Below are 18,834 nucleotides of genomic sequence, written 5' to 3'. Positions count from 1 at the left end.
ATTATTCTAAAATAGTTGTGTCTAAGTGTTTCGTTACAGAACATTTGCTATCTGCTCATAAAAAAAAAATCATTTCGAATCTTGTGCAGAGAAGACACCCTGAAGCGATGGCTCGTAGAAAAAGGTCTAGTAAGCCCCAATGAAACTGCTAATTTGTTGCGAGAGTTTTCAGAGAATGAATTGAATGGTGGTGAGCTGTCTTGATCTAATTTAGATTCCTATGAAACCCTAAGACTGCGTGAAAGAGAGTAATTTATTTTGTAACAATTTTTTATGATATAAAGGGTCATAATATATGATAATTACATGAAATAATATTAAAAAGTCTTAAAAACTAAACCTTATTGAACAGTAGTCCTGAAATTGTTTAGTTATTACAATTATTTTATATGTTTTATACCGTGGTGTCGAAACGACACCAAAGGACGTGTAAGGGTAATCGAAATCCCGAACGTTCTAATGTTAATCAATTTGATCAGTTAATAACTGTTTATGGTTGAACCATAATGATTTGGGATACGAGGTCGAAAGATTTGCTGCATCGAAAACTCACACCAATCTTCTTTTCAATATTAGGAGTTGGCAATTATTATCAGAAAATAATAATAATATTATTAACTAATTTATAATTAATTCAATTACCAAAACAACATTTTGGGATTAAAATATTTATTTGTATCTTTTGTGTTTTTCAAGGCTGTTAAAAGATATCAGCTCTAAAGAAAGGCGTAAAATAGCATACCATGGACGTAAAAGATTAATTCATTTTACGGTAAGTATACTTCTTACTGCTTAAAAGGGATTAAAAAAAATCATTGTAAAGTGTATATTTAATTAGTAAAACTAAAAATTAACTTTTTCAAAGCGATAGTATAAATGCGTATATTTAGTTTCTTTTAAAATTAAAATTTACCGAATAAAAAAAAATTCAGGAAAACTTGAAGACAATTTTTTTTTACTTGGTTCACTGAATAGCTGCAGATATGAAAATAAAAACTGAATTTTTGAAAGTTTTTCAATAAGAAGCGATTAAATATGATGTAAGAGGAGAGTAAAATAAAAACATATCTAGCCAAATTATGTTGAATTTTGAGCAAAAATATTTTACTTTGAAAAGAAATTCCACGTCATTAGAAAATCTTCCAATATTCTATAGTTAACTTTTAAAAGATTTAACATCTTTTTTTTATTTTCAAATTTTTCTCGAAACCGTTCAAAAATAAGATTATAATATTAAGGATTTTATATAAACTTAGGATTAAAAAATACTTTCAAATTTAACTGATATAATTCTTGAGTCATCTTCCAAAAATATTTGCTGGAAATCGGACAACTTTAAATTCAAATTTTTTAAAAGTTTATTTTATAGTTTGGGTTTATATATTTCAAATATTAAAGCCTTAAAATATTTTTTTAAATATTGTTAAGCAATTTTTTTGTTGATGTTGCGAAATTGAAAACATCACAAAATACATATTATATTTCTATATATTTTTATATACATTTTACCTTTATTAAAGTATCTTCTATATTTTGTTTTAATTCATGTTCTTTTTTGCCAAAATTTAAAAATTTTACAGAAATTTTCCTTAATTCCGTTGCGTTTGATCATACTTCATCTCTAATGCACTAATTACTTTCGCTTTTAATTCAGTTAATGCTAGCTGAAATAATGCTTATCGATTCGTAGCGCCTATTTAATTTTGAAATTCATTGCATCTTCTAAAAGGAAAAATGACACGGCGTCACAAAATAGTATTTAATTAGATTATTAAGAAACGTTGCATCAAATGTGTATTTTTACATGAAATAATCCAGTGGTTATTAGTGATGTAAACTTTTATTCTATTTTATGCTAATAGAAAGGGCAACCAAAATAAGATAAAAAGGAAGAGTAAAAGTTATTTAAATATGCAAACTGGGGATTTCTCGACGACACTAATCAAATTCGGCAACGAATAGGGAAAATGGTTCTCCGAAATATAAGAAAAACTTTTTCATTATTTCCCTAGACGGATAATTATCTCTTTCTGGCAGAATTAAAAATGTCTAGTTTAGTATTCAAATAATTATTTTTGAACTTATCTCCGTTTCCTAAAAGTGGAAGAAAGCAATTAACTCTCAAGAAAGTTCGAAATATAAAGAACATTTCAAGATTAATAGAAGTTTCAGTTAATAAAAGGGAATTTTTCCTTGTTGAGTATGAAAATTATGAGCATTACATAATAAAGATGCAAAATTTTAGAACTTCAGGTATATTTGGAATACTTTTTCTAGTAAAATTAACCTTCTAATTGTATCGTTTTCTGTACTGTCGAATTAGAAGATGTATTCTGGGTTGAAAAATATGTTGCTAAGTTTATTCAACTAAGAGTCCATAGAGCATTTAAATTATTAAGGGATAACTTGTCATTTTTGTATTGAAATATAATATCTATTAATGGATAAATTTTAAATTATGTCAATAATATGATAATTAAATACATTAATTATTCAATTGAAGTATCAATGAATAGTAAATGGGGAAAGGATAAAAAGAAAACCATCAGGAGTAGTCCCTCAAAGTTTTCTCGCATATTCTCTAATAAATTTGTCATACTAGAGAACGCCTTGCATGGCATTTTTCATACAATAGTTAAGAATAATTACTTTTTGGCGTGAATTTAACATTTTTACTGAATCTGCAGTGTAATCCTTGGCGAATTATTTGGCGATTAATTCCTGACATGCAATTAATAGTTCCGAAAGTCGAATTTGTGCTTTAGACACGTTTTTCTCAACCGATTGAAATAAAAATTGGACTCAAAACTGCACTTATAGCCATAAAATCACGTATCAAATTTGATATATTTAAGTCATCGCGTGTTTGAATTATTGTGTTCACATGTTTCTGAAAGCGTAGACCGACGGACAGTCAGCCCGTCGCCGGATTTGGCTCAAAGCGGTGTCTACACTATAGATGTTAAATCTGTGTACAGAATTTTATCTAGCTCTCTTCGTTTTGTAATTATCGTGTTAACTTATATTCGAACAGCCGGAGAGACAGATTTCTTCTGAACAGATTTTACTGAAAATTTGATAGAAATCTTCAAATTTGGTGTTTCATCTGCCTTGCTCAAAGCGTTTTAGAGTTATTTTGGTCATAGACGTACGGGTATATTCCAAAAATGTGCTTTTCGAACTCAAGGTCTAAAATGTGGAGACTCATCAAAATATCGAGTTTGAGTTTTTTGACGATTACTATACTTTTTCTATTTACGAAAAAGTAAAAAATCCAATATAGATGGACTGTTTCAAACATTTTTTACTGTACAATTTCAATTAAAAACATGGATATCTTATAAAATAATATTATTTTTATGTTTATTGCATTTTCTGATTTCAGCATTTCGAATCTAATTTTTAATAAAAATTAAACCTTTAACTATTTTGCCTTCTTTATTATTTTATTAAATGGTACGATGGCTGAATCAATACGATAGCACATTTCTATTTGGAAATATGTTATCGTATTGATTCAGTTTAGAATGCATAGAATACTTGAGGTGTTTGTAGATTTATACCTATTCTAATGTTCGCATTTTTGAATGATTTTAATTTTTGCTTGTACATTTGAAAATCTGTAATTCGATGATTACATGACATTAATTTGCTTCTATCTAGATAGATTTGTAATGTGGTTAATCAATAAAACTGCATCATCTGTGTAATGTGTTACTGTCAGTATAGTCTATGAAAACGAGATATCCATAGAATTCCCTGCATAAGCCATTCCATGTATGTATCCACGTACAATATATTATAAAATAGTTTTTTTTTTATCTTTGAAAGTAGTTGCAATAGGTAGAATTCAAAAAGCTATTTAGAAAGTTAGATATAACTAGGTTCTGTGTCAGTCTTTTGAGGTTTCTTTTTTAAAAACTTAATTGAAATTTACAACATCTTTGAAATCATCACGATAATTTTGGAAATGAAATAATGAATGGACTGTTTTCGGTTAATTCTGTGCAGTGGCTCTATCTTATTCTTGATTCTAAACCCTTTTTGGGCACAATGGTGGATTTCAGTTCAGTCAACAAAAACGATAACAAATTGTTGTATATAAATCATTCGACCTGTAAAGTCATATATACAGGCAATTTTTCAATGAAACTTTTTCTAAAAATTTTCCAGCGAAAAAGGAATGCTTAGATATATTATGTTTTCATACTCGTTCTATGAATTCTATTATAAATGCTTTCGGATTTGTAGCTTAATTACTTGCTTTATGGAAACAGTCTGCTTGGATTAACGAGGAAGATGTTACTTTTTGGTACGAGAAATGTAATTTGGGAAAAGTAAAGTGAATTTTTGATTGAAGAAAATATTAGTATGTGGCCACATGTTGGACTGGAAACCGCTAGCATTTCAGTAATGCTTGAGGAAAGTTTAACATTGTCAAGGTAGGATATTATATAAAATCTAAACGTAAACAATAAGATGAAAGTGTAATTTCTGCTTTATCGTATCAAAGTGTTATGAAAAATCCAAGTCCTGCCAGGTGAATGTGCGGTAAGATGTCCGATAACATATAATGACGCTCATTAAATATGAAAATGTAAAAGACAAATAACAAAACAGACGATGCGTACACAAAATAGCACTTGCAGTAAACAGCAGCAGCATTTCTGTTATAAATACCTGTAACAATACAAAAAAAAAAAAAACCAAAAAAAAAAACAGAGACCTCGCAGAAGATGAGGCACTCCAAGAAAGTCTTCGCTTGCATACTCAAGTCTTTCGATTCATCTACTACTGACTCCGTCTCTCTGCCTTTTATAACTTCCATGTCAAGGCATCTAATGTTCTAGAACAAACATTGGAACTCTTGTCATAATATGAGTGAATGCCAAGATTCTCGAATATTCTAGATCCTCCATTTTTGTTTCCAAATTTTTTGTCATGGCCAGAGATTATTGTCTCGGTATCTGATAAGCATCCATCAATATATCTGTAAAAATACCTTCCTTACGCAGGAAAGTTATATAATAATATGCAGGAAAGGAATATAATACGCAGGAAAGCTATATTAAAAATTCGTAACAATATTTTAAATTTATTATATATGAGTTTTTAAAGTACAGAAATTGTTCGGTAAAACTCATCAGATATCAGATTTTATTTTTATAATTTGTTGACTGTTGCAAGATGCATAACAAGATATTTCGTGTCAAATAAATTTTTTAAATTTATAACGTCTGTACCTTAAATAGCACAATAAAGTTGATAAACAAGACAAATGTTCTTCAAATTTGAAATTTCTCTACAACGAATTTTATTTTTGCTCGCTTTTACTTTTGACCCTAAATACATGATGGATTTATATTAAGACAAATATGATTCATTGTTCAATATGCGGGAAACGCACTAAGAAATAGACCAGAAAATGCAGATTGAATTCATACTCGAAATTCTTAATTGAAAGATCTACCTTTTTCAAAGGTGATATATTACATATTTCTATTATTTCGAATTTATCAAAAAGACATTATCACCATAGAGTGAATATCATCATTTATCGGAGCATTAATAATCTCTTTATGTATATTAAAATATTATGTTTTCTACATTATTGTTATTTCATATCGAAACATGATCATCTACTTTTTATTGAAAAACAGTTGCTATATAAAACAGAATCAAAATGAATATTTGATTATAAATAATGCTATTTATAATTAATTATTTATTACCAAGAATAATAATTAATGATTTTATGGAAAAGGTAACAATATTTACATTATATTTTTGAGGGAATAAAATGCATTTATAGAAAACTCACCTGTTCAAACCACAACTTTCCTATGATAATATTGTGGACGCAGCAGTGGACATTGGTCCATGAATACACTTCTTTGTGCCTGAAAATAACATAACACATTCTTGTATGGAATTCATATAATTATTAAATCATGAAAATCACACATTGGTAAATAAGATTTTACGAAAATGTGAGTTAATGCAAGTTGAACAAAGAAAATTGCTTTTTTTAAATAAAAATTTTCACTTCAAGTAATGCAACGGCAATTTTCTTATTCAATTAATAATCTCAATTTTTGAGGTATATTTTTATCATAAACTTCTTTGACGATCTGAGTGGACTACATGTGCAAAAAAATAAATAAATAAATAAACAATAACCCATAAAATATTGCCTAAAATAAAATTTTTATTTCAAATGAATAGAAGTAAATTTAAAAAAATCTAGAAAAAGTTCTAACAAACTTATTTATTTTTTCGAATTTTCTTTACATTTCAATCTGTAGTCCAGCAGATTCAATGCGAGAAGTATCAGAATAAGTTTTCATAAATTTGATTCAATAAATAACAATAACGTTTAGAATAATTTAATAACAGCATAATGATATTTGACAATACACTTATATAAGAAAAATAATTATTTCTTCTATGAAAATGAATGTTTCATTTATGGAAAGATAACTGAATCTGAAATATGAATTGTTGATTTGCTTGGATGACGATAGAAACTCAATTTTGCTATTGCATTGATCCGCTTATGGAAACACAATGTTGTCATACTTTGTCCTGTGTCTTGCCTTTAGTCCATATAAGAGGCCGAGTACAGAAGAATTACAGAAATTAAAAAAGATATCTGAAGATGTTCTTACTCTACCTCCACTTTCCACTACCGAATGAAAACCCAAACTGATATACATTATCCCAGAAAAGTAAAAAATAATAAAAAAAAATATCACTTCTACTTAGGTTGATTTTAATATTCGCTTTTTCTTCTTCTTTTTTTTTTTTTTTTTTTTACAAATCTTTCTGAAGATTCAAGAATGCATAAACGTCATTTATGATATACATTGGCATTTCATTTGTTTTTTATAAAATCTTTATGCCTTATTATGTTTATTGAATGCTTAATGCTGGGATTTACATAGATATTGGAAATAAAATTTCTTTATCTAAGCCTAAGACCATTTTATCGTTCAAATCTTGTATTATCATGAGCTTTATTCCAGCTTTTAACTTTAATATCAAATTCATTAAAAAATTAAAATAAATTTAGAAGATTATTATGTATTTTTAGCATCAACATCTATTTTAACCTTAGTTTAGCGCATCACAACCAAACCTAGATCTTGTACCATTAAAACTAATAAATCAATTAATCAACTTGTCCACACAGCCTCTTATTTGTAAAAGAACACGATAATTCAAAACCACAATAAGCTAGGATAATTGATATGATTTGAAAATTTATCTGTTTCCACGCCAAAATTGCATGTCTACGGCAACTTTTGATCAAATTGATCAATGGTAAAATATATGCACTGGAGTTAAGCCCAAAACATATAGGAAGTTTACGAGAACGTAAAGGAAGAATACTCCATTTTTAATATTTGAATCAAATCTTTCAAAGTATTGTGTAATGTTAGATTGTCAACCTTACTTGAGAAGATGCACCGTAAGAGTTCCTTCTGGTTTGATCTCAAGGGACTTGCCCCAGAATTTGAGTCTGGGATGGATGTTGCCGTAGAACTGGAAGTCTTCGGATTCAGCATGGAAAGCACTCACAGGAGGGTGATGACTCACTTGTTCGCACACTAAACGGAAGCCCAGATCTTCTCTGTAATAGAAAGAATTAGGTAAAGAAAATTTTAAAAAGATTCGATCCATTTACATGAAACTTCATAGCATGGTAAAGCTTCAGATCTAATTTATCGACTTGTATATTATTCTTTCAAATTTATTCTGAACTATAGTGCATAACAGCAAATAAGATAAACAGAAATATTATGCTTAATATTTCTGTTATTATTATTTATTATTATAATAGGCATAATTATTAATATTAAGCACAATATTTCTGTTGTAAAGCGCATGTACATAAATGCAGTAACTAGAAATTTGAAAAATATTATTTAAAATGTACTTGAAAATATTTTTAAGCATTTATTAAAATTAGAGTATATTTGTACAGAAATATAAACAGCATAACTGATTTCTTTACATTTTAAAATGGTATAAAAACGGATTTTGTGCAATAATATAGATTTTTTTAAAGAAAAATGTTAATATCTTGATTAGTTGTTAAATACAAATCTGATTAAAATGCCTTTTTCTTCGTATTGTAAAAAACACTTACTTATTGAGCTTTAAATGTCTTAAAAATAACTGACAAATTTGGTGGTTTTAAATCCAACGGATTTCTTTTCAAACATCAAACGATCATGACATTACGTAAATTTCGAAGAGTATACAAGTCTGCAAATGTTGGCATGTTAAAATTAATACGTATAATTAAAATACAATAAAAATAATCTTGTAGAATATAGATGATGTGGATATGATTATGTACATTTTCAGTAACTGTTTCCAATTTTTACAAAAAAAAAAATTCTTTTATGAAAATATCATTATTTGTTACTACATTAATTACATTAATTATTTTCATAAATCACCTGAAAATCTAAAAACTATAATTCGAATTTTATTTATTTTTTAGCACATAACTAAACGAGTATTATATCAAAGTGGATGAACAGGAATCAGAAAATTTCAGTTTAAAATGTAGCATTACATTTCATAATAAATTTCATAAAATTTAAGGTAAAGTTGTATTACAAGATGAAATAATGATACCCTGTAGTTTTCAATAACATGACTAAAGGAAATTTTATAATCAGTGCAAATGCCTTTATTCCAAAACAAGCAGCGTTCAAATCGTTATTTGTATTAGAGCCGAGCAGCCGAGAAGAGAAATCGCTCATAAAAGAAAGAAATTTTTCTGCTTACAATTTGAAATAGTATCGAATACATGTTTCTCTGATTAGAGTAATGTTTTTATTATCATAAAAAAATTTCTTTAAAATTGGGCTAAAGATATTTAATATTTATTCAACTTCTTTATTTTCTTTGTCTAATATAAAAAAGTAGTAAGTGGATGCCCATTTGCCCCATGTCCAAAACTAACAATAGATCATTTAGTTACTTGGACATAATTTAATACGCTGTATAAAAAATTTCACCGTATTGAATCTCAAATGCTTTTTTCTAAAGGATTTGCATAAAAATTTCATACTCGATATTCCTCTCCAAAGTTCTAATGCCACTAATTTTTGAGGAATATGTTGCCCATGCTTCATTAATCTAAACAATAAATCGCCTTTCCTCTACCAGTCACATTTTACTTGATCCATTCTATAAATCATTTTACAGGTTTTTGAAGGAGCAGACTGAGATACTTCAAATTATTCATTACGAAATTTACTAGAAAATCAACATTTGTTTCTATTGTATAAATCACATTACAAGAATATGATTAAATAAAATGTACCTATAGCCATTTCTTGTCTTCAACTATAAGCAACCGTCATACATATATTTAATGATCATTTTATTTATTTTAGCATTATATATGCCTATAATAAAAACTGATTGCTTGTTATTATAAATAGCATTAAATTGCTCATGTCTGTATCGATTCTTTGAAATAAAACTAGGTTACTGGTCTGAATTTTTTTTTTCTTATTAAAAATGAAATGTCCAAAATGTAGGAAGTAGAGAAAAGGTAAGAGTCGATGCATACGAAATAGTTTCAGATTAAAAAATATTTCCAATTTAATTTTGAAAAAATGTTTGATGAAAATTGTGAATTAATAAATTATTAATATTATAAATAAGCTAAAATGCTTCTTATTATAATAATATTAATTATATAAATTAGTGAAATCGGGAAAAAATATATTTGAATATTTTGATTTGCACATTTTTGTTAGACGTTTAAATAATAAATTAAAAAAAAAAACATTTTTTTAACTAATAACATCATTGCCATTTAGTAATAAATATTAAAAATTATTTAATTATTAAACAAGCGGAATTGGATTATATATTTTAAGCAATTATGGAATTGGGAATTAACTATCAAAGAATGAATAATTAATTCCCAATTTCCAATTTATTTCGGGCTAGTTTTGGAAATTGAACAGGTTTAATTTATTGCGAAGAATTAAATAAAATTTAATATATTGCACAATTAGATATGATAATGCGATATTTATTTTGGAAAAAATGATACATTATGGTTATTTATCGCAATGTAGTGAGGAAAAAAAAACTATTTCTCAAACTGAATATTTATAAATGGTGCCACCTTGCGTAAAGTTTCCCGATTGTAGGATAAATTAGTGAAAAAGGTTGAAAATGAAAAGAAATGGTTCTAGAATTTTCATAGTTGCTATTCAAAAAATAATATTAAATAAAAAATCTTATAATAGGTTTTATTTGTTTATTGCGAACAGAAAAAAAACCGATTTTTAAAGCTTCATGGAAAAAAGTTACCAATAAATGACGAGTAGAGCGAAATTAAATTTAAACTATCAAATTGGCATCGCTCACCGAAACAATAGAAGTCTTAAGTTGTGAAATCCTTTTTCAGCCAAAATGAAATTCAATCTTTGCACCAAGAATAGCGTGTAACAATTGCTTTTCAAGAAGGAAAAAAGAAAATAAATGCAGTACAGCATTACATTTCAAAGCGATGTTTGTTGTTATGCTTACAAAGCAGAATTGGATCAGCGACACTTTCCTAAGGCTTGCTACAAAAAAGATTTAAATTAGTATTGCTTTTGCAGAATGTAACATTTCGAGATGTGTGTGAAGCATGTACTTCCAAAAACAATGAAACAATATAAATCATAAAATTCCAAATAAAAGCAGGAAGAAATGGAGATACTTTAATGATATTCCAATAAAACTTTTATTACTGTTTCTTGAGATTGCTTTATACACTTTGGTGGTATCAAGGAGACTTTATTTTGTGCATAGTAGAATTTGCATAGATTTTCTCAAAGCCATTAAAATTTCGTTGTTACTTCATAAAATGTTTTTCTTAAAATTATTAATATGGAGATTAGATATTCAAGAAATATTATTAGATATCTCTTATTTGTAAGAAAGAAGGGAAAAAAACCCTCGACAATCAGCGACAAATAGAAAAAAACGGAGACGTGTATTTTTTTAGAACTAAGCTTTGTTTTTTATGAACGCATTTTTTTTAGTAAAAAATTTTGCAGATTCAAATAAGGATTTCAAGAGCTATTATTCACCTTTAGGTTTATTGGAAAAACCTAAAAAAGCATTTACTTTCACATTTCTAATAAAATAAAGGAAATATCGATACTAGAAAAAAGAATTAATAAAAAAAAAATTAAGAGCGATTTCAAATTACTTTGCACAAATAGTAAAAAAATGAATAATTATCTTATATTTGAAGTAATGTCAATAAAAAAAACAACGATATAACAAGTTAAAATATATGACAATTATCTTAGTTTGAAAAGTGTCTCAGCTTTAAAAAGTTTTTTAAAATGATTAAAGAAAAAAACTTTATTTAACGAATTTCCATTAAAACAATACTTACCGTACTTAATAACAATATGGCCCAAGGATTATGATTACCATACGGATTTAACAACAGTCAGGATATTTATATTTTAATAAGTTTGTATAAGCAATAAATGAAAATTTTTTAACAGAAAATTTTACTGCAAATATACACATTCAGAAAATTGAAAGAATATGATACATTTTTACAGCAGATAATTCCATCAACAATATTTACGTCGGAATGTTTATCCTGAAAACTGAAACTGATTTTGAAATACAGAGAGCAGAATCCTCCAAAAAACCACTGTGCAAGCCCTTTAAATCATCGGGGCCAGATATCCTTCCACTGATGTGGTGTGGAAGTTTGGAGAGCGCAGTGCCAGCTTAATTGTTGTCAGTTATGAGGTCTGTTCTAAAATACCTCTAGTGTTGTTTTGAAAATGGGGAGTTAATATAACCAAACTAAGCTGAACAAATAGATACTTTGCAACAGAACAGAAATTTACGTATGAGCAAGAATTCTTGAGATAATGTCTCTATTTATTCATGCCAGTTTTTGAATTATCCTCTCAATCTTATTTTAATATAAAACAAAAACTACCTAATAAAATTACGACTAAGCGCAATAGCGATAACATTGATTATTTAAAAGACTTTCGAACATTTTAAGCAGATCAACATTTTTTAAAAACATTATTCTACCCTATGTTTCTTTCCTTTGATAATACGATTGATTCTTCTGTGAATGCTTTCTATTAAGCGTTTCCTTAAATAAAAAAATAAAATAAGACTACTTTATTATTTTCTTGTTTCCTACTTGCCAATTTATCAAAAACACATTTTTTTCTCTTTTCTAATTTAAAAACAAACTGAACAATTTTAATTTGGAAATATTTTATATAATACAGGAAATTTATATATTTATTCATGATATTTTTGATTTTATAACTTTTAAATATTGCACAAATAACTGCTTAAAATTTTTGACGTAAAAGTGTTCTATATGTCTTAAAGTATTGATTTGTTTGCTAAACTATTTACTTTATCAAGTTGTTCTTTTGACAAACATAATTAGAAGAAAATCGAAAGAAATAAGGAATTAATCTCTGTTTTATCTGACTGTACGAAATTGATTTCCATCAAATAAACCGAAAAAGTTCAATTTCCCACTCAGAAGTTGTTCACAAGTTTTCGTTCATGAAATAACTTGTAAGAAAGTATAAAAAATATGATGCAGAGTTCCTTATCCGAAAGAAATATGAAATAATGAAACAGTTTGTTGCTGAAATTTTTCAATTAACTACAAGAAGTGGCAATTGCTTTTCTGGTAACTGATCAGTACAGCAAAAGGTATTACTTAAAATCTCAAGGATTGTGTCATACGCGTCATCAGAATAGAAAGCATTTTTATATATTTTTTTATTTTTATGAAACCGAAATTCTTGCATTAAACTCAAGACTAAATAGCGTAGCTGATTAAAATGAATGTTAATTGATTTAATTTTCGTTTCAGCTTACAGTCAGTCACAACTCGAGCTGACAGTACGTAGAAAGATACAAATGACCACATCACCAGAGAAAATTGATGTGAAGCATATCTTACTTGTAAATGAAATGAAAGCACTGTAATGAAGTAAATTTGTTACATCCCAGTAACGTCAATACTGACAAATGTTTGCTTAATAGTGTGAAATCTAAACTTGAACTAAGAGTTAACTTGGTATTTTCTATGATTTTTTTTGTTTTTGTTTGTAGTATATCAAACAAAGATAGTTTTTTTAAATCCTTCGATTCCTGGATTTGCTAAAAAGAATTTAATGCGTTACACAAAAATTCCAAATTTATGATGTTATTAATGTTTGACTTAAATTGAAAAACAAAATTCTATGAAATTGAACAACTTGCATTTCAAATATTGAGTTTCATTATATAACTCATTCATTTTGAGATAGTAAATATTTCATTATTATATTTATTATCTCAAAATGAATTCATTTCAAATAATCAGTTATTCATCAATGCAATAGGATCATATTTTGTATTTTTTAAACAGGAAATAAATGATGTAGTATTCCGTGCATTGTCAACTTTGACTCTCGTTATTGTGTCATAATTTCAAGATAAATATTAAAAGAACTATTTTCCAGCATTATAATTTTTCTCAATCACATTTGTTCTTTGCTATCTAAATGAACTCTGGATAAGGACCTGAAAATTTAACTTAATAAGTTTATTTCCAATTACCTTTATCTTAATAATTATCAAAAGAAAAAAGAAAAAAAAAAAGAAAAAAAACATTTAACAGAAATCGTTCCAATGAAGAAAACAATTAACGTAGAGCGAAAGAGAGAGCTGATCAACCAAATGCAAGTTCTCCCATAGGTATTCTTTTATTTCATTGCCTGTAATTTTGGCGGCTCTTTTTGGATTGAATGAAAGCATCACTTTTCTTCCATTTTATACGGCAATTTGCCAAGCGCACTAAGTTATATGGTGCAAAATTTGTAGTTGTTCGGATATGTCAACGACCTCAGAATAGTCGATGATGATTTTTAGTCTTTGCCTTGTATTAAGATGTTTTAGAATGAATAACGACAAATTCCTCACTGTATTGAGACAATAGCATGTGATAAACAATTGATGTGGTGTCTGTATAAAAAAACACGGAAGAGAGAGCTTCACACATTTGTCGAGAATTTTGGATGAAGGAGAAAATATAAATTATTCTAGGCTTTCTCAATTGCAGAAAGTTATTGTATCTATTTATTTATATTTACAATTATTATAGTGATTGTAAATTATTAGTAAATAACTTGATACAATTTAATTCAATTTATTTATAAGTATTTATGTAATTTCCTTTTTTTCATCTTCGGAGCCAATTTAAATCAGACCAATGAAAAATTTTCGACATTGCAAAAACACACACAAAAAAAAAATGCCAAGTTGTTATTTTTAAACAAAGAATTAATTAATTACCATAGAAATGCGGAAATTAAACAATCAGTAACGAAGAAAACCTTTTCATTTTATCTTATTTTATTACATTCATTTTATTTTTTGGATTTCAGTTGTATTATTGTCATTTTGTAATCTTAATTAATGATCGGTATTTTTTTATTTCGTATTTCATTTTTCTTACATTTAAAATTCAATGTTATAAAATAAATTGGATTTTCTGCCTTTTGACTCTTTGTATTTTCGATTGTGGTTATGCTTTTTCTCATTATTAATATGAATACAAAATTCCGTTTCATTATTTGTTATAAGCTGCGCTTTTATAATTCATTTTAACCATACGATTTTTTTTAATTCAACAGAATCTCTGTTATATTTCGACAACTTATAGAGGATGTAAGTCTCTTTAAATTAAATTATAAAATTGTGACTTCAATTCATTTTTTTGTAAAATTTGAATTCAAAATACTTCTAAAATGCAAACATTACAATATTTTTGTTCTTGAATAATGCAATACAACAACAACAGATTGCTGACTACTGTAACTTTAATCCGCCATTTTTAATTTGCAATATTTAAGTAGTAACAATTTAAACAGGTTAATGATATACTTTACTGTTTGCTTTGTAAACTGCTGTAATCCTGCAGTAATTAGTGTACATTTGATTCATATAATTTCCAATTACTACATTCCTTAGTACTGGCTATCCTCTTTCATTCTGGAACATTTCCCTCCAGGAAGATTAACAAATGTTTTAAAAGTAATGTTTGTGCTAGTTCTTTTGGGTACAGAATTAATAAATCGATCACTATGGTAAATTTTGGGCATTTGATTGGTTTTCATGATATACTTATCAAAGCAATTGAGTGTAAAATAAAATTTTTAAATATTTAATTGAATTTTTTAGAAAAGGCTTTCAATATTATTCCTTGCGCGTTACAAAATAATCCTTTTGCCTCATTTAAAATAGAGTTGCTAAATGGGACGAATATAAGTGAAATGGACTATGCATCCTAACAATATAATCACAGTTAAAACATTTTTGTATTTAGGCCATGATAAAAAATTATAAAGCGTTTTCTAAGTTAAAATAGCTAATAAAAAATGTACACACGGACACGGAGAAATGTAAGAAGATATAAATAAAAAGAAAGATGCTAAAAATATTTATGTTTAATAAGATTTGACATTTATTTATTTTTCAAAAAATACAAAATGAATTTCCGAATAATTAAAAGTACACTTATATAAATCTTTATTTTTGAAGATGAATATTTAGAGGTACTTCTGGGGATCGAAAATCTCTTATTCTTTATTTAAGAACAAAGGCGTTCTATTATCCCTTGGGATATTTTGAAAATACAGATGAGTTACTATGAAAAAAGCTCTTGTTTACTACTTGCCAAAGAAAAATATTATTATAAATTCATTTTGAATGTGTTTATACAATCATTATTATTATTAGAATTAAATTATGCTTTGTCAGCTTTTTACTTTCTAATATACATTTAAAAACATCGAAATTCTTTAGAGAATTTTCAACATTTTGCTATCATAATTAAAGTGCATTGTAAAGTCGTAATGGAACGAAAAAAAAATAGATGTCCTACAGAAATTTTTAAAAAAATTTAAGTTAAAAATATAAGTTAATTCAATGTTTTTGCACAATTTTAAAACTGAAATCTTTCTAAAGAAGAAAATTTTCTACCAAGTAACATTTTTATGAAAGAAGATTTTTCGAACTAAAGAATAATATAGCTTGCTATTTTAAATTGTTAATCCAATATGCATTGGGTAAAGAGAGTATATTGAATAGATATCGAGTTAAATCAAAATAATTACTCTCTTGTCAACTAAAGCTAATGTTTTTTAATACTTTAAAATCATATATATTTTTTATTAGTTTCATATGCAGAATTTTTATTTCATGTGATAAAATTATTTTTTGTAATATTACTTTATTATTCATTAGGGATTTATGATTTTCCTAGAATTAGAATTTCTATTTCGTGTGATAAAATTATTTTTTTCTAATATTATTTTATTATTCTTTAGAGGTATAAGATTTTCCTAAACTTCTAGTGAATAACAAAAGCAGACCAATAGCGAATCTAGAATCACATATAAAAAACAGAAAAACAAGAGTTTGAATAGCATCTCAATGCCAAACAGAAGAATAATCTTTAGATAGCAGAAATAAACACTATTTCTAACCTAATTCATCATAAATATATTATTTGTTTTCCGAAATCTTTAAACACATTGAAATTTTCAAATCAGGAATATTAATATAAATAATGTTGCCAAAAATGGCAATCATAGTAACCAAAGTAATATTACTAGCTCGGCGTATAATTAATTGCCTTCAATGTAAGTATTTTTCAGATAAAGTTCACTATTATGTTCGCCATTGAATTTTTCCAATAGCATCATTAGCTAAAATTTCACAAAAATTGTACTGAGAGTAAAAGAAAAATATATGAGCACAATTCAATTAAAAATACAATTAAAAAATTATGGAAAAATATATAAAAGCAATTCTAAAATAAACAAAAATTCGTTGCTAATCTAAAATTTAGTATATACAATACAATATGTGTACTTATTGTATTCGCTTGCTGATGATTTAATTTAAAAGCAAAAATTCGTTGCTAATCTAAAATTTAGTATATACAATACAATATGTGTACTTATTGTATTCGCTTGCTGATGATTTAATTTAAAAGCATATCAGCTTAATTTCTAGTTAAGTCTAGCACGACTGAATACAAACTGATCATCCATAACAAATGAGAAAATTCTGAATAGTGTTATTTTAACTGTTGTTCAAAGAAAAGCTTAGATCAATTCTTTTAGCAAAATTTTATTTAACTAGACTTATTTTATGCTTAAAAAGATATACTTTTTTTAAAAAGAATTTATTACTTCATGAAGCATAGAATTCACGATTTTCATGTAGTTGTAAATTCTTAGTTCATAATATAAATTCTTAATAAGAATAATTTAAAAATATGTCAGTTAATGTTGTTTCGTAAAGATAATAATTTCAAAATTTGTCAATTAATATAACAATATTAATGGAATTTTGATTGAAATTGAATAGTATCATTAAGAAGGGGAAAAAAAATGCCGGCGCCTTGGCATAGGGGTTGCGCATCTTCCCCGTGATGTGGGCGTCCCGAGCCGGCGATCCCCGGCTCGGACATGGCTGTTCTTTTTCTGTGTTTTATCTGTGAGGTGTGTGAGTGTCTCCCTGTTAAAAAGGGGTGTGTAAGCGAATGTAACGCATAAAGTAGCTAAGTCATACTCTTTGCCCAAGTTGGCGCTACTGAAAAAACAAGAGATGCTCACTCGGCTTAAATCGTAGACAGATAACTGTCAGCGTGCTTGTAAGCGTGTCAGCGTGCTTGTATTATCTTATTGCATTAAAATTTTCATTTTTTGGATGATTAATTTTATTTTGCCCGAGAACATTCTATAGATGCATAGCATGAAATACGTTGTTCCATTTTCATATTTTATATGGTTTCACTGAGTATTTAGTAATGTATTATGTGTTAAAAACTATAAAATAAAACAAAAATTAATTCAGAAAAGTGCGAGAAAGATTTTTTTCAGAAAAGAGATATGAGAATTGTAAAAGGTAAAATATGGAATTTTTCTAGAGAAAGATTAGTTATCTAAACTAAAAACAATTTGCTGCTAAAAGAAAAAGTTGATAGTTATCACAATAACTACTGCACTTGGAAACAATTATTACGGCTCTTTGAAATAACTCCTTAATCTCGTCACATTAAGGAGAAGATATAAAAGTAAAATTGAATGGATATTCAATAAAGTGTCTGACATTCTAATATTGCACATAATACGCGCATAATTTGTTTATGAATGCAAAAAAATTTTTTGAAAGAAATAAAATAAAAACTTTGTGAATATAAATATTTACTTTTATGATAGAGTATTAAATTGTGGCATCACAACCAAGTTCTAAAGAAAATAAAAAGTTAAAAAAAAAGAAAAGAAAAAAAAAGGAAAAAAAAAGAAAGAAAAGGATTGCAAATTAATTTTTTTAATGCCAACTTTTTTTTTACTACTTATACAGCTGAGAAATTAGACTTAACTTTTGTCCCATAAACAAACATACCACTAGCATTCAGGAGAGCAATCGCAATCGAAAGCAACTTACGCGTAAACAGAATGTAACGCAACCAAAACGGCATAAACACGAATCACACAGCACGGTTTCCCTTTTCATCATTTCCGCTGTTTCTCGAAAATAAGCTCTTCTTGGCTTATTAGTTCTTTTTCCCAGTAGAGAAAAACAATGACATGAAAGCAATAAAAGAACAAAGAAAAAAACACTACACATTCTTTTTTTTATTGTGTGTGTACGGACGTTGAAGCAATTTATGGGTGCAGGTTTCCAACTCCCACCGTTCCAGAAGAAAAAAAAAAAAAACATCAACAGAAAAAGATG

At 27.1% G+C, this 18,834-nt stretch overlaps 1 protein-coding gene across 3 annotated transcripts in view; it reads right to left on the bottom strand.

Annotated features, from left to right (window-relative positions):
- Positions 1-18,834, bottom strand: part of LOC129985242 (oxysterol-binding protein-related protein 2-like) — a 213,299-nt gene that overhangs the window by 27,200 nt on the left and 167,265 nt on the right. For all 3 annotated transcript variants that reach the window (XR_008785546.1, XM_056095200.1, XM_056095201.1), the window contains 2 exons: positions 7,457-7,633; positions 5,822-5,900 (listed from right to left, as the gene is read on the bottom strand). Coding sequence is in view for 2 of the 3 variants with exons in the window: in XM_056095200.1 (XP_055951175.1) it covers positions 5,822-5,900; positions 7,457-7,633 (256 nt within the window). In the remaining variant the exon portion in view is untranslated. The remainder of the gene's footprint in view (positions 1-5,821; positions 5,901-7,456; positions 7,634-18,834) is intronic.

Source organism: Argiope bruennichi, chromosome 9 (genome assembly GCF_947563725.1).
Source record: "Argiope bruennichi chromosome 9, qqArgBrue1.1, whole genome shotgun sequence".
Classification (NCBI taxonomy): domain Eukaryota; kingdom Metazoa; phylum Arthropoda; class Arachnida; order Araneae; family Araneidae; genus Argiope; species Argiope bruennichi.
The sequence above is the reverse complement of the archived record's forward strand: the minus strand, read 5'-3'. Positions and strand labels throughout refer to the sequence as shown.